Here is a 23,143-nt window from a genome sequence, read left to right as displayed (position 1 = left end):
GGAGTTTCTGTAAAAATTTATTTGACCAAAATGTAGAAAAAGGTGATACTATTACATATGATACAGTCGCAAGAATCTTAAAGAAAAGTGTGGGTTTTTATTTTCAATTGCACAATTTGCTAGTGTGCCTCCCAGAGGGGCGGGTAGTGTGGTGCTTAATAAATAGGAGGGGGCAGGGGGTTCAGATAAGCTGGAAGCAGGGCGAGTTTCGTCAGATTTGTAAACTTGGAGTCGGCCCCCACGCGCTCAGGGAACATGGAATGTTTGAGCTCTGAGATGTTATCCGAGAAAGCGGAAATCGAAAAAGCTACAGTGTGCAGTCGCTGCCTACGATACGCCCCACCATCCAGTTCAATCAGGAGGTTGCTTTTTTTTTGGTCTCGTTAACTTGGTCCTGAAGAAGGAATCCCAAAGTGCTAAGACAAAAAGAAACCATCACTTTGCGATTTCCCTCAGCTATGGAGATGAAGCGAAAAACAAAAAGTACCTCGCCCCTCCTGCCCAACCTATAGGTGGTACGGATGGCCGGATGGCCGACCTGAACAGGACTGTTCCGGTCACCGTGGGAGTGAAGACACCCGCTCCTGAGAGAACCACTTGAGGACGCAACAAGGTAACAGCACAGAAGCCATGCAGGCTCCTGGGGGAGTCCGGGGGCCACTCCCCAGCGCGCTCACGCACAGCTGGCTGTGGTCAGGGGCCAGCTGCTTTACAGCGCCCCAGCACAGCCTTTTTTTCTGCCCCCTGCTCTGAGTGGAAAATCCCCACCCATTTTCCTGCGATGGCGCCAAGCCTCCTGGAGTCTTAGCATCTGAAACCAACCCATGACCTGACAGATGAGTTGAGTCTGTCTCCTCGAGAAAGTGGGGTTGGCCCATTCTCCCGGAGTATAGCTCAGTGTGGGTCACCCTGCCTCACCTAGGAACATACGCAACTTCAGGATTAAAAATAGAGCTGAAAAAGCCACTTTGGGGGCGGGGGGGGGGGGGAAGAAAGAAAGAAAGGCTTTAGATTTAACTGGTGCTCAAAGCTTCTCTAGTATATAAAATATTTGGTCACGCGTTCATAATGAGCGTGATGTTTCCAGCAAAGTCGAAGACGCAGGGGCACACGGGCTCTGCAGCTGGTCGGAGCACGCCGCTGCCACTGTGGCTTATATACAGTTCAGTTCGTTTAATGTCTGGTCCAGTGTTTGATGCAAGCCCACATTCTCTTCTTTGGCCTGGGCGAGTTTTTCTGGTGAGGATGAAGAGGGGGAGGAATAAATCAATACACCTTTTTGTTCAAGGAAAGCAAACACATTCTCTAGCGAAAAAAACCTATCCGAGGAGACCATTCTCATTTTAAGAAAAGCAATAAAACCAAGCAAGAGCAGGGCCCCAGCGCCATCTCTGCGGGTCAGGCTGCCCAGTGAAACGCAATTTCAGATAGATGAACCAACAACCGCCTGGTACAAGCCCATTCCAAATGTTGTGTAAGATGTACACTAATGCCCCCCAAACCACCTGTGGCCTCTCTGAAACTCAAATTTGTTTTTCTCTTTCTGTTTTTTATTGGAAAGGCAGATTTATTTAGAAGGAGAGACAAAGAGAAAGATCTTCCACCCACTGGTTCACTCCCCAAGTGGCCATAATGGCCAGAGCTAAGCCGATCTGAAGCCAGGAGGTGCCAGCCTCTCCCGGGTCTCCTAGGCGGGTGCAGGGTCCCAAAGCCTTGGGCCGTCCTCCACTGCTTTCCCAGGCCACAGGCAGGGAGCTGGGTGGGAAGTGGAGCAGCCGGGACTTGAACCGGTGCCCACATGGGGATCTTGATGTGCTCAAGGTGAGGGTTTAACCACTGAGACATCGCGCTGGGCTCTGAAACTCACATCTCACATACTACTTGGCATCTTGGCTAAACTTGGTGACCTTGGAGCCATGAAACCTTCCTGGGTGGATTCCTCTGTCATCAAACAGGCTTCGCCAGGGAATCCTTGACAACTTTCCAACCGTGACAGTTCAGACACTGGTGCTCGAGGAGGCCGACCCAACACATTTCTTTGTGTTAATGAGTCATGCAGCCTTGGTAAGAACGTACGATCTTGTCACACGCCCTTCCTTAGCCGTTTCTGGAAAATGTGTGTGTGTGTGGAACCAGACCCATGCCATGCAGAGGCAACACGGCTGAAACCGGCACATTGTGGAAAGGTGCTGCTGGGGCAGAGGCTGCGGCATTGCACGTAAAGCCCCCATCTGCTGGCCTCCCACAGGGGGGCGCCGGTTCTAGTCCCGGCTACTCCACTTCCCATCCAGCTCCCTGCCTGTGGCCTAGGAAAGCAGTGGAGGACGGCCCACAGCCTTGGGACCCTGCACCTGCGTGTGGGAGACCCGGAAGAAGCTCCTGGCTTCGGATGACTCAGCTCTGGCCATTATGGCCACTTGGGGAGTGAACCATCAGATGAAAGATGTTTATATCTTCTTCTCTCTGTATATCTGCCTTTCCAATGAAAATAAATAAATGTTTGAACTGGACAGACTGAACTTTGGATGGCCTTGGAAAAATCCAGAAGTTTCTGGCCACACCAAGCACGACCTTGTAACCCTCACGGGCGTTATGAACAGACAAGGTGCCTGATGACAGCAAACACACACCAGCACCTCAGGAGCCCTTGCTTGGAACTCCCTGAAGAAATCCCGTCACTTCTGTGACAACACAGCCACGCCACTGCCTTTGCCTGCTCTGGAATGTTCTTCAATTCACTGCACAAGCCAGTTCCCTCCCAGGGCTGAGCACTGGAGGTGCTTCCCCAGGGACAGGGAAGACACAGGGAACCCCAGCCAGGGCCCAGAGTGGGAACAGAACACCCACGCAGCGCTGTTGTCAGGAGACCCGGACCCCACCCGTGTCGCCTGACCACATGGCTTCTCCCACCCCCCCCGCGGCAGGCTCGCGTCAGACACAGGCCTGCTGTGTGTGTGTGTGTGTGTTTTTGCAAGTTCTGTTCATTCTTTTTTAAGTTGCCAAAAAAATGGTTTAGAGAGATGACAGTCTCCATTTGAAACGATGGCTATTTAAGGGACCAACAATTGGCCCGCGACCCAGTTGGCGAAGGCGAGCTCTGGCCAAACTGGCTTTCATTTTCACGGCTTCGGGGAAGGATCACGTGGGCACGGTATGATCTTACTCGGGAGAGTTGGTAACCACCCACTTTCTCCCGACCACGGACACACGCCGATGGCTCAAAGGCGGCAAAGAGAGAGGATCGACTGGAGAGGAGGTATACACACACACACACACACACACACACACACATACACACACACACGCGCCCGCGCTGTCACGCGTGGAAAGGCAGCGGAGGATGGACCAGATCCTCGGGCCCCTGCACCCACGTGGGACAGCCGGAGGAGGCTCCTGGCTTTGGACCGTCCCAGCTCCAGCTGCTGTGGCCGCTTGGGAAGTGAAGCCGCGGATGGGAGAGCTGGCTCTCTCTCTCCCTTCTCTATTTCAAATGGACAAGTTAAAAGAAACAAATAAAGAACAACGACAGGAGGAAACCAATAAGAGCCTAGAGGAGGGTGGTGCGTTCTGCAAAGCAAATGGGAAAAAATACCCCACCCCAAGACCTATGGGATGTCACGTGATCTCAGCTAACCCCCTAGACCTGTGGGGGCTGGCACCTGGTCTCGGCTAACGCCTAGACCTGTGAGAGGTGTCATGTGGTCTTAGCTGTGAAGCAATTAGCCCGTCACCTGCCCAAGAAGGGCACCTAGCATGCACAGAGCTTCCCGCTCCACCATCTGCCTGGGTGAGATTTCAGATTTCCAAGGGTGTCCCAAGGCCAGAGGTGAGACATCAGAATAGGGCAGTTTCCCCTCCCATGAAACCACACTTCCATTTCCCAAATCACACTCTGGGGGCGACGGGGCTGGGGAGACGCAAAAGATGTGTGGGATCAACCCCTTCCGAGTTCCCCAGTCTGTCTCCCGGGAGGACAGAGCGGATGTTCCACGTGGGACCCCTCCGAGCAACGTCGGCTCCTCCGTGGGCGCCAGCGTCTCCACGGGAGCGACTCTGTCCGTGTCTCTGTTTTCTCACACTGGGAAAGGCCTGCAGCTCTGTGACACGGCTGCTACAGAACGCCAGGCATCTCTCCTAGAAATAAGCCCACTGCAGACAATTCTAAGCCCTTCCCCGCTCTCACGTCACTGTCCCCGCAGGCCAAGGCCAGCCCGGCTCTCGCACACCGCGCCTTCGGCTGTGGTGGGGGCGGGCGGCGCACAGAGCCGTCTGCACGGATGCTCTCCTACCTTCGAGGTCGTCAATGGTCTTCTCCAGTTTTGCAACCGTTCTCTCTGCGAATTCAGCACGGGTCTCGGCCTGCGGTGTGGGGAGGGACGCATAGGCGCTCATCAGCTCAGGGCCATCGCTGGGGACGGGGGTGTGTGGGGGGCGTGGACTGGGCACACATACTCACCTCCTTCAATTTGTCCGACAGAAGTTTAATTTCTTCTTCATATTTATCCTCCTTTTCAGAATACTGTGGGGGAAACAACGTGCCGTGTTAGCGGGAGGGAAAAAGGCATAAAAAGATAGAGGTTCCTATTTCTGGAAGCAAAGGGGCCATGAGGCTCTTTGGAGACGGGCAAGTCTGTGCCCAGGAAGTGGGCACCTTCAATGACGCTGTGAGGAGGGACAGAGACGGGCAGGTTTTGCACGGACAGCGGGCACTGTGCAGGGAGCGGGAATGCACTGCCTCAACGCCAAGATCTGCCATGCTCTGGGCTTGGGCGGGCTTGCTGGTCCATCAGCAGAGGAGGGACGCAGACAGGCAGGTCACCATACGGGCCCCAGTTCAAATCCCGGCTGCTCCACTTCCCATCCAGCTCCCTGCTTGTGGCCTGGGAAAGCAGTGGAGGACGGCCCAAAGCCTTGGGACTCTGCACCTGCCGTGGGAGACCTGGAAGAAGCTCTTGGCTTTGGATCGGCTCAGCTCTGACCGTAGTGGCCATTCTGGGAGTGAACCAGTGGAAGGAAGATCTTTCTGTCTCTCCTCTCTGTAAATCTGCCTTTCCAATGAGTCTGCTGCGAACCGCCGTCTGACTCGGGCCAGCCCCCAACCTTTTCTGACGCGGCCTCCAGTGACTTCAGGTTGTTTGTGACATTCTTAAGTTCCTCTTCTAAGTCACCACATTTTCTGTCCAAAAAAGAGAGAAAAGGATTTAAAAGGTTTTTTTTTTTAAGGCAATTCCCCCTAACAAGACAAGGAAACACTCAAGCTTGCCCTGGGTCCCCAGAAGGAATGTGTAAGTGGGGGGAAAAAAATGCTAGTGGATTTTTCCCAGCCTCACTGCTGTGTAGGCATCAAAGGGCTGTCACAGTCATGCCAGGCAAGGGCCGGGCAGGTCCAGGAGCTCATGGAGGGTTTGTTAAGCATTCCTGGGAATCCGCCAAAGGGGTGAAGCAACAGATTGTGAAATGTGGGCCGTAGCAGGCCAGCTCCGGAAGGTGCCGGGAGTGAGTGGGAGCGCGGAAGGCTGGGAGGCAGATCTGGGAACCTCATCTCCGTCTTTGCCGAGTCCTCACCCCCGGGGGCGGATAGGCCTCGTCTGTCTGCGGGAACCTGGGAGCTCTGTCAACCCTCTCCAGCATCTCCCCAAGACCGCAGTGTTGCCAAAAGGTGACATCAGGAGCCAGGCAATTCTGACTGACGGTGCTGGGGTGGCCTATCTTCTAGGGAAAAATGGCACCTGTGGGCTTCAGGACATGGCCACCTCCCCCTGTGACCTGATCCACAAAGCTACAAGCCAGGATGGCTCTCAGGACCCGCTCAGGGGGCCACAGCTACCCCAGTCCTGCTCGGCCACTCACAGCTCGGACACCTCGGCGCGCTCCTCTGCCCTTTCCAGCTCGCCCTCCAGAATGACCAGTTTCCGGGCCACCTGTAGAGACAGACAAACCCACCTGCAAGGGACAGTCCTCCTGCGGCCCCGCCCACCTGCCATGGACCGCCCTCACCTGCAGCCCCGCCCACCTGCCATGGACGGCCCTCACCTGCAGCCCCGCCCACCTGCAAGGGACAGTCCTCCTGCGGCCCCGCCCACCTGCCATGGACCGCCCTCACCTGCAGCCCCGCCCACCTGCCATGGACCGCCCTCACCTGCAGCCCCGCCCACCTGTCATGGACTGCCCCCACCTCACCACCCCAGCAGCCCAGGCCAGCTTCCCCCCAGCTGCCCCTCCCTCACCTCCTCGTATTTCCGGTCGGCTTCCTCGGCGATGTGCTTCGCCTCTTTGAGCTGCATCTCCTGAATCTCCATCTTCTCCTCATCCTTCATGGCCCGGTTCTCGATCACCTTCATTCCCCTGCAAGGAGCGGAGCGCCCTGCTTCAGCAGAGCCGTCCAGCTGCCCAGCCGGCAGCACTGTCCCCCGCCTGGCACCTGCACCCGGCCAGCAGCACTGTCCCCCGCCTGGCACCTGCACCCGGCCAGCAGCACTGTCCCCCGCCTGGCACCTGCACCCGGCCAGCAGCACTGTCTGCACACCCGGCCAGCAGCATCGTCCATCTGCCTGGCCAGCAATGCCATCCGCCCGCCCGCCTGCCCGGCCAGCAGCGCCATATGCCTGCCTGTGCACCTGCACGTTGTTGGCCGAGTCCCCTGTGGCAAAGCAGAGCCCTGCACGGCAGCCATGCCGACCACTGGACACTGTCCTCCTGGCCTTAACCTGCCTGGCCACCATGTGACCCAGATACTCAGATGCCACGCCATTTGCTTATTTAAAGATATTTTAATTCTGGGGGAATCCCAGAGCCTATGCTGTGTCACATAATGCAATGTAATTAATAAAAAATATATTTTAATTCACTTATTTGAAATGCAAAACGAGAGAGAGAGAGAGATTGAGAGCAAGATCTTCCACGGGTTTATTCACTCCCCAAGTGGCCGCAGTGGCTGGAGCTGAGCCAATCTGAAGCCAGGAGCCAGGAGCCTCCTCCAGGTCTCCCACGTGGGTGTAGGGTCCCAAGGCTGTGGGCCGTCCTCCACTGCTTTCCCAGCCACAGGCAGGGAGCTGGGTGGGAAGCGGAGTGGCCGGGACATGAACTGGCGCCCACACGGGCTGCCGCAATGGGGGACGAGCGGTGTTGAGGGCTGGGCAGCCATGGCCGAGAGCGTTAAGAAAGGGACAGTAGCGTGCAGGAGCTGGAAGGGAGATGGGAGTGGCGGGACCAGAGGTGTGGGCACAGACTGAATGTCCCTGGCTGGGGAAAAAAATCCCAGCCTATCCACTCCACCGGGAACGGGTTGCCATGGAAACGCCAGCCTGCCTGGACAGGTCTGCGCAACAACAGGTGTGTTTGAAACGGTAAGACATCAAAGTCAGACGCAACCAGCGTGCACACGGCCCTTCCTGCCTCAGTGCACACGGCCCTTCCTGCCTCAGTGCACACACTGCCCACGCTGGTCCCACCTGCCCCTCTTTCCTACCACCCTAGAAGCCGGTGTCCCCAGATCCCAGGACCAGGAGCCGTGTCTGTTCGGCGCACACCCACAACACACTGGCCGGCTACGGCGTCCTCACCTCTCGCTCTCGTCGGCCGCCTTCTCCGCCTCCTCCAGCTTCTGCAGGGCCGTGGCCAGGCGCTCCTGAGCCCGGTCCAGCTCCTCCTCCACCAGCTGGATGCGTCGGTTGAGAGCTGCCACATCGCCTTCGGCCTGCGGGAGGACAGAGGGGCAGGGTGAGAAGGAGAAGGCACAGCTGGCCCAGCCCGCCCTCCACACCCAGCGCCCACGTGGCTGCGGAAACCACGACTTGAGGGGGTTCTTTCAGGGAACACCCACTTCCCCCACCACAACCAGGGGCACAGATTCCAGTTCCACACCCACGCCCTGGTCCTGCCGCCCCTCAGGACGGGCTGCAGTGCACACTGCTCCCAGGGGGACCCTGGGAATCGGGCCATGGAGGACCTGCCGAATGCCGTCTGCACCCACCCACACAGATGGAGAGCTGAATTCAAGCACAGACGGCCTCAGCTAACGGAGGCCACATGGTCAGTGAGGCGAGAGACACTTCCGCCTTGGCACAGGAAGGCATGAGGTACCGGTCTGTGGGTCAACCGCCTATGACCCTGGCACCCCTAGTGAAAAGTCCTGGCTGTTCTGCTTCCAATCCAGCACCCCACTCATGGCCTGGGAAGCCAGCAGGTCACGGCCCCAGCGCTTGGGTCCCTGGCACCCATTGGGGAGAGACGGACGGAATTCATGGCTCCCTGGCACTTCCCTAGGCTGCGCATGAAACCAAGAATCCAAAGTGAGAACACTGCCCCGCTGGTTGGTCGGGAGCCTGGGCCTTGGTGCCACAGGCTGGCTCCATCCCCGAGCGCCCTGGAGCCCGCGGACACGGGAAGCACCCCTGCGGGTGGGCGGGGATGGGTCCTGGCACACCCTACCCACGGAGCACGGGATGACAGAGCCATGCATGGGGCTGGCATGGAATGCCACCTTGAGCCCCAGGCCCGGGTGTCTCCCCTTGGCCCCAGGGGCTTTGAGCCCCAGGCCCGGGTGTCTCCCCTTGGCCCCAGGGGCTTTGAGCCCCAGGTTCGGGTGTCTCCCCTTGGCCCCAGGGGCTTTGAGGCTCAGGCCCAGGTGTCTCCCCTTGGCCCAAGGGGCTTTGAGGCTCAGGCCCAGGTGTCTCCCCTTGGGCCCTGGGGCTTTGAGCCCCAGGCCCAGGTGTCTCCCCTTGGGCCCTGGGGCTTTGAGCCCCAGGCCCAGGTGTCTCCCCTTGGGCCCTGGGGCTTTGAGCCCCAGGCCCAGGTGTCTCCCCTTGGGCCCTGGGGCTTTGAGACCTGGCCATGTGGACTCCACCAAGGGGAGAGGTGAAGGCAGCAGGCATGTTAGGATCCCGCCTGGAAGGCAGTCCCAGAGGCTCTGCTTCTGATACAGCTTTCTGCTGATGTGCTGGGAGAGCAGTGGGTGAAAAGTGCCTGGGAGACCCGGGGGCAGCTCCGGCAGCTGCAGCCGTTATAAGGAGTGATCCGGCAGATGCAAGATCTCTCTCTCTCTCAAGCTGATAAATAAATCTTTATTTAAAAAACGCAGCCTGGCGCTATAGCCTAGTGGCTAAAGTCCTCTCCTTGTATGTGTTGGGATCCCATATGGGAACCTGTTCTAATCCCGGCTGCTCCACTTCCCATCCAGCTCCCTGCCTGTGGCCTGGGAAAGCAGTGGAGGACGGCCCACAGCCTGGGGACCCTGCACCCACGTGGGAGACCAGGAAGAAGTTCCTGGCTTTGGATCAGCTCAGCTCCAGCCATTGCGGCCACCTGGGGAGTGAACCAACAGCTCTTTCTGTCTTTTCTCTCTGTAAATTTGCCCTTCCAATAAGTCAAATAAACAAACATTAAGAAATAAACACACACACCTCACTGAGGTGGGGTGGGCATCCGACCTGGTTAAGTGAGTGCCACCTGGGACTCCCGAGCCCTGCATCTCAGTGCCCAGGGTCCAGTCCTGGCCCCAGCTCCCTGCTCACAGGCACCCGGGGGGAAAGCCACAGGGGACAGCTCCAGGGTCTGGGCCTCTGCACCCACGGGTGAGATCCGGCTGGAACTCCTGGCTGCAGCCTGGCTCAGCCCTGGCTGTTGCAACCAGAGGATGGGAGCTCTGTGCCTTCTGCCTCCTCTCCCCGCCTCCCCAAATAAAACTTGAAAATTCATGCCAAGAACTGCAACACCTTCCCGGCGAAGGCGGGCGGGTGGACTCGACGTTCTGTGAAGGAATCCCATGCAGAGGCACCGTGCTTCCAGCACCGGTCCCTGGAAGCCGCTGGGACCTCTTAGTCACTGGGGACTCCGCCCCTCCCTCCCCGCGCACACCCAGCCACCGGCTACAAAGGATTTTCCTTATAAGGCCAAAGACATTTGCTGGATGCGGCTAAGGAACAGGAAGACGGCGGTTAATCACACACAAAAATCTAACCGAAGCCAGCTGTTGGGAGGCGGGCCCAGTCTGCGGGCCACCCGCTGGGGCTCTCTCTCTCTCTCTCTCTCTCTCTCTCTCTCTCTCTCTCTCTCTCTCCCACTCTGCATTCAGCATCTTCAGCGGCGCCCAGCACACACGCGGCTCCCTCCCCAGTCCGTGGAGTCTTGGCTGGAAGGCCACGGTCCTGTCCCCCAGCCAGAGGCCTTGCGGGTGAAGAGGAGCGACACACGCCAGGGCAGCTACCGTGTGCGCCAGGCGCGCGCACGATCCAACGCTGCAACTCCAGCTGGCTGAACCCCACAACTTTCAGGCCTCCGAGTCTTCACACTCCAGTTCCGTAGCCCCCTCCCCCCAAAAAAACTTTCTTCACTAGTTCTATCTACACCCCAACCCCACCCCCCACCATTTCCAGCGTGGAGGGAGGACGCAGAGGCATTGATGGAGCAACTACAGCTAGGCACCAAAGCCACACAGCTGGCACGCGGGAGGGCATGTCCCCTGCGGTGCCAACATCCCACTTTTCCCTCCCCATCCCCGGGACGGGCGAAGAGGAGGTGGGCGGTGAAGCCCCCTCCTCTTTCAGAGTTACTTGGCTCCAGCCCCAGAGGTGAAACGATCCGAGGTTAACATTCCACAACCCCCCTCCCAGCCTTCTGCAGGAAGGCGGGGTCCCCGCGGGGCCTGCTTCCCGCTGGGGGAGCAGCTGGGCGAGGCGGGCATGATTTCCGCGCCCCACCCGCAGCAGACACGTCGCCACCCGCCGCCGCGCCCCTTGGAACGGCCGGGCGGGACAGTCCAGCGGGAGCCGCCGGGGCCAGGGCCACCGAGTGCGGCGTCTCCGCCTCCCCACCCCCAACCAGGCCAACCCCAGACAATGGGACCCGCTCAACGTGTCCACCCCGGCTCCCCGCCTGCAGGGCCGCACCGGGAGCGCCCCCCGATTCTCGCGCACCGCCCCCCTCCCCCATCCCAACTCGCTCTGCAGCCCCATCCCCCTCCTCCCTGTCCAGCTCGGCCGGCTCTGCCCGACCCGGATGCAGCAGCACCCCCTCCCCCGTCCCAGGCTCCAGAAAGGAGGATGGCGGCGGCGCAGGAGGTTAGGGGCGCGGGCCCGATGGTGGGTCTGGGGGTGCGGGTCCGGCGGCAGCGGCGGGGCGCGCGGGACCCGGCGAGGGGGGCTCTCACTTTCTCGCGCCGTTCGCGCTCGCCGTCCAGCTCTCTCTGCAGGCCCTGCGCGCGGTCCTCCGCCTCGTCCGCCTGCTGCTGCAGGGCCTGGATCTTGCGTTTCACCGTCTCCAGCGAGTTGAGGCCGGCCATGGCGCGGAGCGCACGCAGCGGGCAGCAGCGGGCAGCAGCGGGCAGCAGCGGGCAGCAGCGGGCAGCAGGGCGGACGGGCGCTCGGCTGGGCTCGGTTCCGGCGAGAGCTGCAGCAGCCGCGCCCCGGGGCCCCCGCGAGCCTTTGCCTGCGCGCCGGGCCGCCCCCGCCTCTTCCCGCCCCCCGGGCCCCGGCTGCCGTCGGGGGCGGTGAGGTCACCCGGGCCGGGCGAGCCACCGACGTCAGCACCGCTGGGCGGGCCTGACGCCGGCACCGCTGGCCGCCGCCGGACGCTTGGGAAAGGGCCTCATTTTCGGGACTTATTTGGAGAAAGCGCCTGGAGGCGCCGCCCCCCTCCTGCTCCTCCTGCCGCGGGCGCCCGGTTACCGCGCACGCACGTCGGAGGCCTTCTTCTCGCTCAGCTCCAGCTTGTCCTGCGCATCCCGCAGCTCCTCCGAGTACTTGTCCAGTGCGTCCTCGGTGCCTCGCAGCTTCTGCTGCAGGTGCTCCAACTCCTGCTCCACCTGGGGACAGACGGGGTGGGGGTGATGGAGCAGCCGGGGACCTGCACCGCGCTCTCAGTGGCCCCGTGTGCGCACGAGGGACCCTTAGCATGCGGTAGCTGTGACTAAGGTTTTGCACAGCTCTCTAGGTTTCTTGGGGCCCAGCTGCTGTGGTCGGGGTGTGTGTGTGTGTTGGAGGGGTGATCTCCTTGGGCATTCTACCCACTTTGGCTGAACAACACGTGCACACACAGTTTTGGCATGGACATTCCAGGGGTGACGCTGGAGCTTGGGTGGTTAAGCGTGGCCAGCCCCAGCCCTTCTCCCTCTAGGTCTGCCCCTCGCAAGAGACGGGTTTTTGCAGGAGATCCTGAGTACAAATGACTGCCCAGGTCCCTCACTTATACTCCCCCCCCCCCGGGGGTAGGGGGCGAGGAGATAACCCCGTTAAGGACCCCCTTAACAGGAGATTGGGGTCTGGATGGGTGCAATTCAGGATGGTGATGAGGGTTAGGCAAGGTTTGAATGCTGAGTAGAAAAAGGAGAGAGAGCTCCCCCAGAAAGCCAGAGCTGGGAGCCAGGAGCTTCTTCTGGGCCACCCCCATGGGTGCTGGTGCCCAAACACTTGAGCCAGCATCTTTCACTGCATTCCCAGGTGCAGTAGCAGGGTGCTGGATGGGAAGTGGAGCAGCTAACACTTTAACTGGCACCTATATGGGATGCTGGCGCCACGGGCAGAGGACTAGCCCGTTACACTATGGCACTGTCCTGGAGCCTGCTCTTACAAAGCAAGGACAATCCCAGCTTAGCTCCCTGCCCACGGGTGACGTACCCCACCCGCTGAAGGCATTTGGGGAGTGGGCCAGAGGATGGAATCAATTTCATGCTTTCTCGGATTGTCAATACCAAGGGGAAGAAAAGGAGAGAGAGGCTCTCTGAGAACAGAACAGGACGGATGGCCACCTCACAGCTGCCTAGAGAGGCCTCAGAGGGTCAGGGCTGAGCCCGTCCGAAGCCAGGAGCTTCATCCAGGTCCCCCACGTGGGTGCAGGAACCCCGAGTCCTCGGGCCATCTTCCACTGCTTTGCCCTGGATCAAAAGTGGAGCAGTCCTGGCACCAACCAAGGCCCATATGGGGGTGCTGGCGTCACAGGCAGTGGCTTTTGCCTCTATGCCACAATGCCCCAGCTCCTGCGATAAATACAGACATTTTAAAAAGCAAAAACACAACCCAGCTCCGACTCAACCTCCTGCCTAGGCACAGTTTGGGAGGCAGCAGCTCAACTGACAGGTCCCCGCAGCCTGCGGGTTGGATTGAGTCTGCAGCTCATGACCCGAGCCCCCCCCCCCCACCCGGGGACTAGCTGTCCCACCTGGCTCCAAGCACCTAGCAGGCCACTGGGCCGGAGCCTGGCTCTCCACCTCCTGACCCAAGTCCCTGGGCCCAGCCCTGGTGATTGGGGGCATTTGTGGGTGAGCCTATGCAAGGCTGGGTCGCCCAGGCTTTGCTTAGGGACCTGCTGGATGAATTGCAGGGCGGGCAGTGGCAGCTCGGGCCAAGGTCAGAGTCTATAGGTGCTGTGCCATCCCCTGTCAGGTTTGAGTCCTAGCTGTGCAAGCCCTTGCACCCATTTTGGGAGTGAAGCACAGATTTAAATTCTCTCTCAACTCTGCCTTTCATATCAATGTTTTTTTTTTTTTTTTTTTAAAGGGGCTGACCTAAGTCAGCTTCTCCTCACGTCAGAATTCTAATGCAGAGAGGACACAGGCCTGCAGTGCCTTCCTCGTGTGGACTCAGTTTCCCCCTGCGTCGTTGGCCGGGAGAGACAGGGAGCGCCCACGGGGGTGGGCCCAAGGGCAGGATGTGGGATCATAGGTCATGGTGGCTGATGTGACTGGCCTGGAGGGGGCAGGAAGCAGCCGAGCCAGACCTCCGTCCTGTTCCCCCCGCTGGACAGACGGGACTGGCCGAGGGAGCTCCTGGGGGGTCAGGCCGACCCCAGCCTCTCCGGCAGCGAAAGGCAACTTGAGGTAAGTTAAGTCTCAGAGCACCCGTGTGTCCAGGCACGCTCCCTGCCAGGTGGGGACACATGGCCGTCAGCTCTGAGGCTGCACAACAGCCGGCAACCCAACCAGGACGGGGCTTGCCCTGTCCCTGAGCCCCCGGCGTGGGTTTGAGCGCAGGTCCACCCCCAGGGGCTGCAGGTCTGGCTGCAGGAGACAGGAGAGGCGTCCACTGAGGCACGGCAGCTGCTGGAAGATTTGAGGAGCCCCCCCCTCTCTCTTTGCAGCCACTCACACTCCAGTGAGAGTTAGGCCTGACCACTGCCCTTTCCCCGAAGCTTGGGGTGTTGGCACCAGCATGCGGGGAAGCCGGCAGGATGGGTGAGGAAGGCAGGGCGGGGAGGAGCCTGTGTCAGCTGAGGTGGGGCTGGTGGCCAGGACTGTGTCCCACACCACCCCGGGCACCGGGGAGGGGAGCCAGGGTGGGGCAGGAGTCCGGCGCTGAGCCAAGGGCGCCACCTGCACCGTCACCTCATCCTCCCAGGGCGGGGAGGGAGGCACCGGGCTGGCAGACTTTCCCCCTAGTCACATGGGCGCGGAACTGTGAGGGCGTGGGTCCTGGGGCGCCCTTGGAGCTGGTGTGTGCCTGGGCTAGGGAGGGCTGGGCCCTCCGTGTGGCCATCCTTGGCAGCTCCCTGGCTCCAGGTCTCGGCAGGTCCCCCAGGCTCAACTCAACTCTTCTAACCCCTGTCCCACCCCCAGCCACCCTTGCAGTGGGTCATAGCCACTGGTCTCCCAGCTGGGGGTGTCCCCAGGCATGGGCACAGGGCCACGCCCCCCATCCTCAGGTCACCCGCCTGACATGCATAGCTTATGCCATCAGCAAAAACACCCCAGTCGGGTACACAACAAGGAAAACCACACACAGACACACAGTCACACACAGACACAGTCACACACAGACACAGCCACACACACACTCAGAGCCAACATGAACCCATACCCACCTGCAGGTACGCACTCGTCTCCCCTTATATCCCCTTCTTCCTTACACACACCTGCCCTCACGGATGCCTCGACCCACACACTGCCACCCTCCTCCCATCCCAATGCAGGTCACATCCAACACGCTCCCCTCCTCAAGGACAAGCCATCTTCCCAGTCACCGCCCCCTTGCACACCTTTCGGTAGACACACACACACAGGTGCACACAGACACGACACAGGAGCACACACAACCACACTCCCATAGATGCAGCATTTGCCTGACAACACCCCTCTCTGTCTCTCCTCTTTAGCTCCCACACTGGTCCTGCTGGGTCAGTCCGGTTGCCCCACGCCTGGCCTCCGGACCCAAGGCCTGGGAAGCCAGCCGCCCCCTCATCTTGCTTTGCCATGGTCTCGGTGCTCGCGCCTTCGTTTCGGCACCCACCAAGATCTCTGCGACTCTCTCTTCTGCCCTCCAGGGCCCTCTCTTTGCCAGGCTGGGCAATGAGAATGGAGAGGATGCTGCCCGGGACAGCCCAGCACCGTTGGGCACGGGTCGTAGGAAGGAGTGTCATGCTCACCTCTTTGCACCTGTCCTCAGCGGCCTTCCTCTCCGCCTCTGCCTGCTCGGCGCGGTCCACGGCGTTCTCCTTGTCCAGTTTCAGCATCTGCATCTTCTTCTTAATGGCCTCCATGGCTGGCTGGTGGAGAGGCTGTGGGTGCGGGAGTGAGGGCAGGGGCGGAGAGGAGGCCCTTATAACCTGCGAGGCCAGGCGGGGAGGGCAGGAGGCTGCACCACCCTGCTCCTCCTCCCGCCGCCGGGAGTTTGGCCAGAGCCCCAGTGTAGTCTGCCGCCGGGCCAGCCGCCACTCGCTCTGGCTCCTCCGGAGGGCCTGGCAGCCTCCTGGCCTCCCGCAGCCCTCGCCTTATTTGGGATTTTCGGGAAGGGAGGCCTGCCGCGCTTCCCAGCTTGAAGGCAGGCGCTACAGGTGCTGTGTGAGACCCAGCCCAGGGCCTGGGGAGAGTGGCCCCCTTCACCCCCAGGTGGCCTTAAGCTCCCCCCGCCCCCCAGCCCGCTGGTGCTTGGTGGGCAGGGGTGAAGCGAGGGCTGGTGGCTAGGATATGAGAAAGCTCCTGGACACTGGGGGATGCAGATGGGTGGACAGGCCTTGCTGCACCCAGGGAGCCTTCCTGGGTTGTCTGTTATAACCCGGGTTACTCCAGTTCCCACCCAGCTCCCTGCTAACGCTACCCACAGGAGGCCAGGCTGGAGCCTGGTTTTAACTTGCCTGTTACGGCATCTGGAAGTGAGAACCAGAGGGTGGACAGACTCTCTCCCGCTGTAACTCTGCCTTTCAAATCAATACAGCTCAAAAAAAAAAAAAAAAAAAATGAGGGGGAAGGGAGTCCCCAGTCCCTCTTGCCCACCCTTGGATTCTGCACTGTCCCTCCCGCTTGCTAGAATGAACTGCGGTTCCCCCGGACCTGCAGCAACAGGAGAAAAACCTGGCTGCTGGCCTCCACTGCTGCCCACACAGGGCTGCCCACACAGGGCTGCCCACACAGGGCTGCTGCCTGCCCGCCTCCGGGACGCTGCCTACGCTATGTCCTTTGCCCCGGGGCTGTCCCTCTGTGCGCCACAGTCCAAGGTCTCTCGTGGACTGAGCCGTAGCATCAGGCGTGTTGGGGCAGTGGGAGTTACCACTCTAAGTATTACTATCTGATCATCGTTTTGGGGTATCAGCTGCTTGAGGGGGCAGGCCATGCCTTGGACCCTGGAAAAGGGGGACAATCTTGGCTCCCTTCTCCTCCCCCGATTACTGTGTTCACCCTTCAAGGCTCAGATCTGAGAACGCCTTGGGCAGGAAGTTCTGGAGTTCTAGAGCCCAGGAGTTGCTCTCAGTGGGTGAACAGCTGTTGCACGCCTGGCCCTGAGAAGGCCTTGAGCCGAGCAGAGGGGCCAGGACCCGGCGTGGTGGTGCAGCGGGTAAAACCTGTGTCAGCCACAACCCATATCGGCGGAACACTGGGTCGGATCCAGGCTGATTCCTCCCTCCCTCTTTCTTTCTTTTGAAAGATTTATTTATTTATTTTTATTGCAAAGCCAATAAAGGAGAGACAGAAAGATCTTCCATCTGTTGATTCATTCCCCAAGTAGCCGCAACAGCTAGAGTTGAGCCGATCTGAAGCCAGGAGTTTCCTCCGGGTCTCCCACGCGGGTGCAGGGTCCCAAGGCTGTGGGCCGTCCTCCACTGCTTTCCCAGGCCACAGGCAGGGAGCTGGATGAGAAGTGGAGCAGCCGGGACATGAACCGGCATCCATATGGGATCCTGATGCTTGGAGGGGAAGAATTAGCAAATTGAACCATGTACCGGTGTCTGCTGCCTTTCTGACGGAGCGTTCTTGCGAGTGCATCCCAGGAAGGCAGCGGGGGATGGCCAAGAACCGGCGGGAGGCCCAGGTAAGGTCTCCTGGCTCCTGGCACAGCCCTGAGGGCTGCTCAGTGTTTGGGTGGTGGGGGAACTGGAAGACCTCTCTTCCTCTGTGACTCTGCGTCTTAAACAAACAAACAAACACGCTAATGAAGAAATAAACACTTTAAAAAATAACTCAAGGACCAGTAGCTCTGGGGGCGGCAGACAGCATGCTGTTGTCCCAGATGGACAGCTGGGGTGTGGCGCCACCGATGGCAGCTGGCTGAGGGCTGCCCTCTCTGGCTCTGCCCCATGGCAGGTGCCCTCAGTGGGTGGTCGGGGAGTGGGGGGCAGGTGGCCCTGGGAGCTGGGGGGCTGCGCAGGCCTGAATGTACTGACTGCCACCTGTGTTGGAATGTGTGAGAGGGCTGCCGAGGCTCCCCAAATCCGGCAAGTTCATCTCAGAACAAGAATACATGAAATTCCCATCTGAGTACTCTCTTTGGAAAAGGAATCCGTGTGTGAGTGCGTTTATCTGGAAGGCATGCAGGCAGAAAGACAATGTCTTGCATCTGCTAACTCTCGGTCAGCAAACACGATAAGCCAGGGCTGGGGCAGGTTGAAGGCAGGAGCCATTTCTTCCAAGGTCTCCCCAAGGACTTGAACCCTCACCCGTCGCCTCCCAGGGTACACATGAACCAGGAACTGGGTGCAGAACTGGAGCAAACCCAGGCCCCTCTGACAGGTCCCAACTGATGTCCCAGCTGTTGTGCCAAACACCTGGCCCAGCATAGAAACCCCTCCCGTGTAACTTGGAGCTCTCTGTTTCCGACTCCAGATCACAGCCAGTGGATAGCAACGCCGGGATTAGAACCTGTGTCTGTCTGATTCCTGGGAACTCCAGGGTCCTTGTCCTGCTGCCCCTCCTGCCCCCGGGAGGAGGCGAGCTGATCAGTGGAGAGGGCAGGGAACAAAGCCCCTCCTCTCTGAGTCATACCCGGAGGGAACTGTGTGGGTTACAGAGCCCGGAGCCCGGCCACAATGCTGAAAAACAGGCCTGACCGCGAGCTTGCCTGCCGACTCACGGTAATTACTAATAATGACAGGTGAGCCAGCCCTGGCCTCCAGATGGCCACATGTCCCCGGCACCTTGACCATGCGGGCAGCTCACTGTCACCGTCTCCCTGGGTGTGACCCACCTTTCACGGGTACAGACAGCGAGGCCCCGGCGGGGCGAGGCCGCACGTCGAGGGACTCCAGGCCCTGGGCTGCCCCCTGCCACTGGGTCTTCAGTCTGAGTCACCCACATGGACACCTCCCATAGTTCCTGCCAGGGGTGGGTGCTCCGTGGGTCTCTCTGTTACTGTGTACCTTGTAAGCAGGGGTGTGGACAACTTAACCCACCCAGGCCTTTATCTTTCCCTGGGTGTTTGGATTGGAAGATTATTATTATTATTTGGTGGGGAGTGGGCAAGTCCCAGCTGTTTCATTCCCATCCAGCTCCCTGCCTGTGGCCTGGGAAAGGAGGGGTGGACGGCCCACAGCCTTGGGACCCTGTGCCTACCTGGAAGATCCGGAAGAAGCTCCAGGCGTTGGCTCAACCTGGCATACACACATGTATTAAAGACTTGGGCATTTTGATGGGAAAGGCAGATTTACAGAGAGAAGGAGAGACAGAGAAAAAGATCTTCCATCTGCTGGTTCACTCCCCAAATGGCCCCCAGTGGCCAGAGCTCAGCCGATCTGAAGCTGGGAGCCAGGAGCCTCTTCCAGGTCTCCCACGCAGGTGCAGGGTCCCAAGGCTTTGGGCCCTTTCTTGATATCTACCTTGCCCTCGGAAGAGTGCAGGGTGCCGTAGTCGACGTGCCAACCGTGTGTTCACTGCCTGAGAGCTGGCCTCCAGCCCACGAGGGCCCCCAGGGCTCCCTTCATGTCACTATTCCTCAGGCTGTAGATGAAGGGGTTCAGCATGGGGGTGACCACCGTGTACATCACGGCCGCAGCCGTGTCCTTCTGGGCCGTGTGGGAGGACGTGGGGCTGAAATAAACCCCAATGAGGGTCCCATAGAACAGGGACACCACGGAGAGATGCGAGCCGCAGGTGGAGAAGGCCTTCCGCTTGCCCCCTGCAGAGGGGATCTTCAGGACTGCGGCAAAGATGCGCGTGTAGGAGCCCAGGATGCCCACGAAGGGGGTGATGATGGGCAGGGCGCCCACGGTGTACACCATCACGTTGTTGAGGAAAGTGTCAGAGCAGGCCAGTTTCAGCAGAGGGCTAAGATCGCAGAAGAAATGAGGGACTCGGTTGTGGGTGCAGAAAGAGAGGCGGGTCAGCAACAGCGTGTGGGTCAGGGCATTGCCCAGGGCGGCCATCCAGGAAGCCACCACCAGGAGGCTGCAGAGGCGTGGCGTCACGGAGGCGAGGTACTGCAGAGGGTGACAGATGGCCGCGTAGCGGTCGTAGGCCATGGCCGTCAGCAGAAAGCTGTCGGTGCCTGCTAGCCAGATAAAGAAGAACATCTGGGTGAGGCAGCCGGCGTAAGGGATGGCTCTGCTCCCTGTCACGTGATTGGCCAGCATCTTGGGGACGGTGGTGGACGTGAAGCAGATGTCCACGAAGGCCAGGTTGGCCAGGAAGAAGTACATGGGCGTGTGGAGCCGGCTGTCGGTGGCAATGGCCGTGATGATGAGAAGGTTGCCCAGCCCCGTGAGCAGGTACATGGTCAGGAAGAAGATGAAGAGCAGGTACTGTTGCTCGGGGTCCTCGGAGAGGCCCAGGAGCAGAAACTCGGAGATGCTGGTCGCGTTTGCTTCCTCCATGGCCAACCTGAATGGATCAGAATGCAAGTGGGGACCTGTCTGTGGTGCTGGACACAGCGATCTTACTTCGTGTGTGTGTGTGAAATAGATGATTGATAGATATAGATAAATTTTATGTATAAAATATTTTTATAAATATTTAAGATAAATACTATATAAACACGTGTTTAAATAAATTGATATATGGAATGGTCAGCTAAACTCCTGGCCATTGTGATAATCTGGCGAGTGAACCAGCAGTTGGAAGATCTCTCTCTGTCTCTTGTTCTCTCTCTAACTCTGCCTTCCACATAGAAATAAATCTATAAACATTTACAATAATTTTAAGAGAATCTTCCATCTACTGATTTCCCCAATGGCTGAGCGGCTGGGGCTGCGCCAGGCGGAAGCCGGGACCTCGCTCTGGGTCTCCCACACGAGTGCGGGGGCCCAGGCACTTGGGCCACCCTCCAGGGGGCTGGATGGGAAGCAGAGCAGCTGGGATGCAAACCAGAATTCTAATTAGGGATGTGGCTGTTTGAAGCAGAGGCTTAAAGCACAATACCACACTGCTCACCTCAAAGTGAAAGAAAATCGCAGTAGTCAGTGGGAAAAGAATGAGCAAGAATCGATGCCCAGGTCTGTACTGTAAGCCTGCAAATGGTAAGACATTGCAAGGGGCTTAATCCTTGCCCTGCATCTGCCAAGATCCCATATGGGCACTGGTTCATGTCCCAGGTGCCCCACTTCCCACCCAGCTCCCTGCCTGTGGCCTGGGAAAGCAGTCGAGGACGGCCCAAAGCCTTGGGACCCTGCACCCGCGTGGGAGACTCGGAAGAAGCTCCTGGCTCCTGGCTTCAGCCCAGCCCAGCCATGGCTGTTGCAGCCGCTTGGGGAGTGAACCAGCGGATGGAAGAGCTTTCTCTCTGTCTCTCTTCTTAGTTAATCTGCCTTTCCAATAAAAAAAAGTTTAAAAATCATTTATAAGATTTAGTTATATTTGAAACTAAGAGAGACACAGAGGGGAGGGGGGCAGACAGACGGAAAACAGGAATCTCTCATCCGTTGTTTTACTCCCTAGAAGACCACAAGAGCTAAGGACTGGGCCAGGCCGAAGCCAGGAGCCAGGGGCTCCATCTGGGGTCCCGCACGGGTGCAAGGATGCAAGGGCTCAGGCCATGTTCTGCTGTTCCCCCAGGGAGCTGGATCTGAAGTGGGGCAGCCGGGACACAAAGCAGTGACACCCACTGTTGGAGAAAAGCGTACATTCCCTCTGAGTCCCGATCCGTGAGCCAGGGCCCCGTCACTCCCCTCTGGGAGCTTACCTTCCTTCCTCCGTGTGCGTCCCTAGAATGACGTCTTTTCTGGAACTGGACCGATAACCCCTGCCTCGGGCCGTGTCACTTGCTGCTCCCTTGGCTAGAAATTCCTTCATCCTGTGACTCTGCTTCCTCCACCCGGCCCTTGCAGTCACTTTCTCACTGAGAAGCTTCAGCAAAAGGAAATTAGGGGGCCTGGTGCCTTGACTCAACAGCTAACCCTTCTCCCGGCAGCACCGGCATCCCATATGGGCGCTGATTCGTGTCCTGGCTGCTCTGCTTCCCATCCAGCTCCCTGCCTGTGGCCTGGGAAAGCAGTGGAGGACGGCCCAAAGCCTTGGGACCCTGCACCCGTGTGGGAGACCCAGAAGAGGCTCCTGGTTCCCGGCTTCGGGTCGGCACAGTACCGGCCATTGTGGTCACTTGGGGAGTGAACCAGTGGACGGAAGATCTTCCTTTCTTTCTCTCCTCCTCTCTGTATATCTGACTTTGTAATAAAAATAAATCTTAAAAAAAAAAACAAAGTTACACAGAAAGAGATCTTCCACCCAATGGTTTAACTCCCCAAATGGCCAAAACAGGGCTGGGCCAGGCTGAAGCCAGGAGCCTGGAGCTCCTTCTGGCCTCCCACAGGGGTGGCAGGTGCTCACGCAGTCGCAGGCAGTCGAGCCTTCTTTGTTAACTGTCCAAGTGGAATGATCAGGGGTGGAGTGGCAGGTTTGAGCCGGTGGGATGCCAGCATTGCAAGGCAGTGGCTCGATGCTCAGTGCCACCATGCTGGCCTCCACCTAATGACCGTGAAACAGTCCCTGGACCTCAGATGGGAATTCTGAGCTGATTACAAAACTGGGGTCTCCCCACCGTACCCCAGCGACAGCTGTTTTGGGTAAATACACCACAAAATGGAGATGCCGGCACGCTTCCAGCAGCCCCCCAAACAATGAGGATATGGGCGACCTCACCAAACGGCTAAAAACAAGGAATTCCACAAGCTGCCACTTCACACCCACAGGGGTAGGCAGAAATAAATATTATCGAGCACTGGCTTGGCCAGGGTGCCCCGGCAGGGCTGGCCCACAGTGGGGCTTGCCCACAGCAGGGTGGCAGAGCAGGGCTCAGCTCCAGCAGGGTGCCCCAATAGGGCTCACCCACAGCAAGGTGCCCCAGCAGGACTCACCCACAGCAAGGTGCCCCGGCAGGGTGCCCTGGCAGGGCTCACCCACAACAGGGGGGGCTGTTGATGAGGACTTGGGATGATGACGGGGTGTTTGGCAGCACAGAGAGGTCTGGTGTGACCTGTGACCCAGAGGAATTCTCCGGAAGGAACACAGGGAGAATTCAAGACTGTCTGGAAAGGTCTGTTGAGTGGGTGCACAGCTCTGGCCCCTCAGTGCCATGAAGTGGAAAAGGTGCAGAGCAGTTGGGCTGCCGTGGCAGGTAAGGCTTAGCAGGAGGATAAGGACAGACGAGTGTCGCTTTATGAAAGATGAAAACACACTGTTCATAGCTACCTCCCATGGCGTAAGGCTGAAAAAATGTGCCTGGGAGTGAGCGATGCAAGGAGGTCGGAGTGCTGCCAGTGTCCGGGAGATGCAGAAGCAGATAGGAGGATCGACCACAGACAGGCGCAAGGCTCAGAGGCACATCCCACGTGACGGGTTGTGGCTAATCCTCCCGGCGAGCCCCAGCAGCCGCTAGGGAGTTCACATCCCGGCTGCTTCCCTTCCCATCCAGCTCCCGGCTGGTGCAGACCCAGAAGAAGCTCCTGGCTCCTGGCTTCACAGCTCAGCTCCGGCATTAGGCCACTTGGGGAGTGAACCAGCGGACGGAGGATCTTTCTC

At 59.1% G+C, this 23,143-nt stretch overlaps 2 protein-coding genes across 4 annotated transcripts; both read right to left on the bottom strand.

Moving 5' to 3' along the window:
* Positions 1-15,470, bottom strand: TPM4 (tropomyosin 4). 3 transcript variants are annotated; one of them, XM_040990915.1, is made up of 9 exons: positions 15,352-15,470; positions 11,675-11,800; positions 7,563-7,696; positions 6,228-6,345; positions 5,851-5,921; positions 5,101-5,176; positions 4,457-4,519; positions 4,290-4,359; positions 1-1,236 (listed from the first exon to the last, which is right to left on the bottom strand). In XM_040990915.1, the coding sequence occupies exons 1-9, from the start codon at positions 15,463-15,465 to the stop codon at positions 1,154-1,156; spliced, it is 855 nt and encodes a 284-aa protein (XP_040846849.1). In that variant the 5' UTR covers positions 15,466-15,470; the 3' UTR covers positions 1-1,153. The 3 variants fall into 3 exon arrangements, with proteins under 3 accessions (XP_040846849.1, XP_040846850.1, XP_040846851.1); XM_040990916.1 differs by lacking the exons at positions 11,675-11,800; positions 15,352-15,470 and adding exons at positions 11,147-11,304; positions 11,338-11,427; XM_040990917.1 differs by lacking the exons at positions 11,675-11,800; positions 15,352-15,470 and adding exons at positions 11,147-11,316; positions 11,347-11,407.
* Positions 15,471-19,062: 3,592 nt separating this feature from the next.
* LOC121163022 (olfactory receptor 1361-like) lies at positions 19,063-20,004 on the bottom strand. The gene has a single exon (XM_040990251.1). The coding sequence runs from the start codon at positions 20,002-20,004 to the stop codon at positions 19,063-19,065; it is 942 nt and encodes a 313-aa protein (XP_040846185.1).
* Between the last annotated feature and the right edge of the window lie 3,139 nt (positions 20,005-23,143).

This window comes from Ochotona curzoniae, unplaced genomic scaffold (assembly GCF_017591425.1).
Source record: "Ochotona curzoniae isolate NIBS_2020 unplaced genomic scaffold, NIBS_Ocur_1.0 contig_605, whole genome shotgun sequence".
In the NCBI taxonomy this organism is placed as follows: Eukaryota; Metazoa; Chordata; class Mammalia; order Lagomorpha; family Ochotonidae; genus Ochotona; species Ochotona curzoniae.
This window is presented reverse-complemented; position numbering and strand designations above follow the sequence as displayed.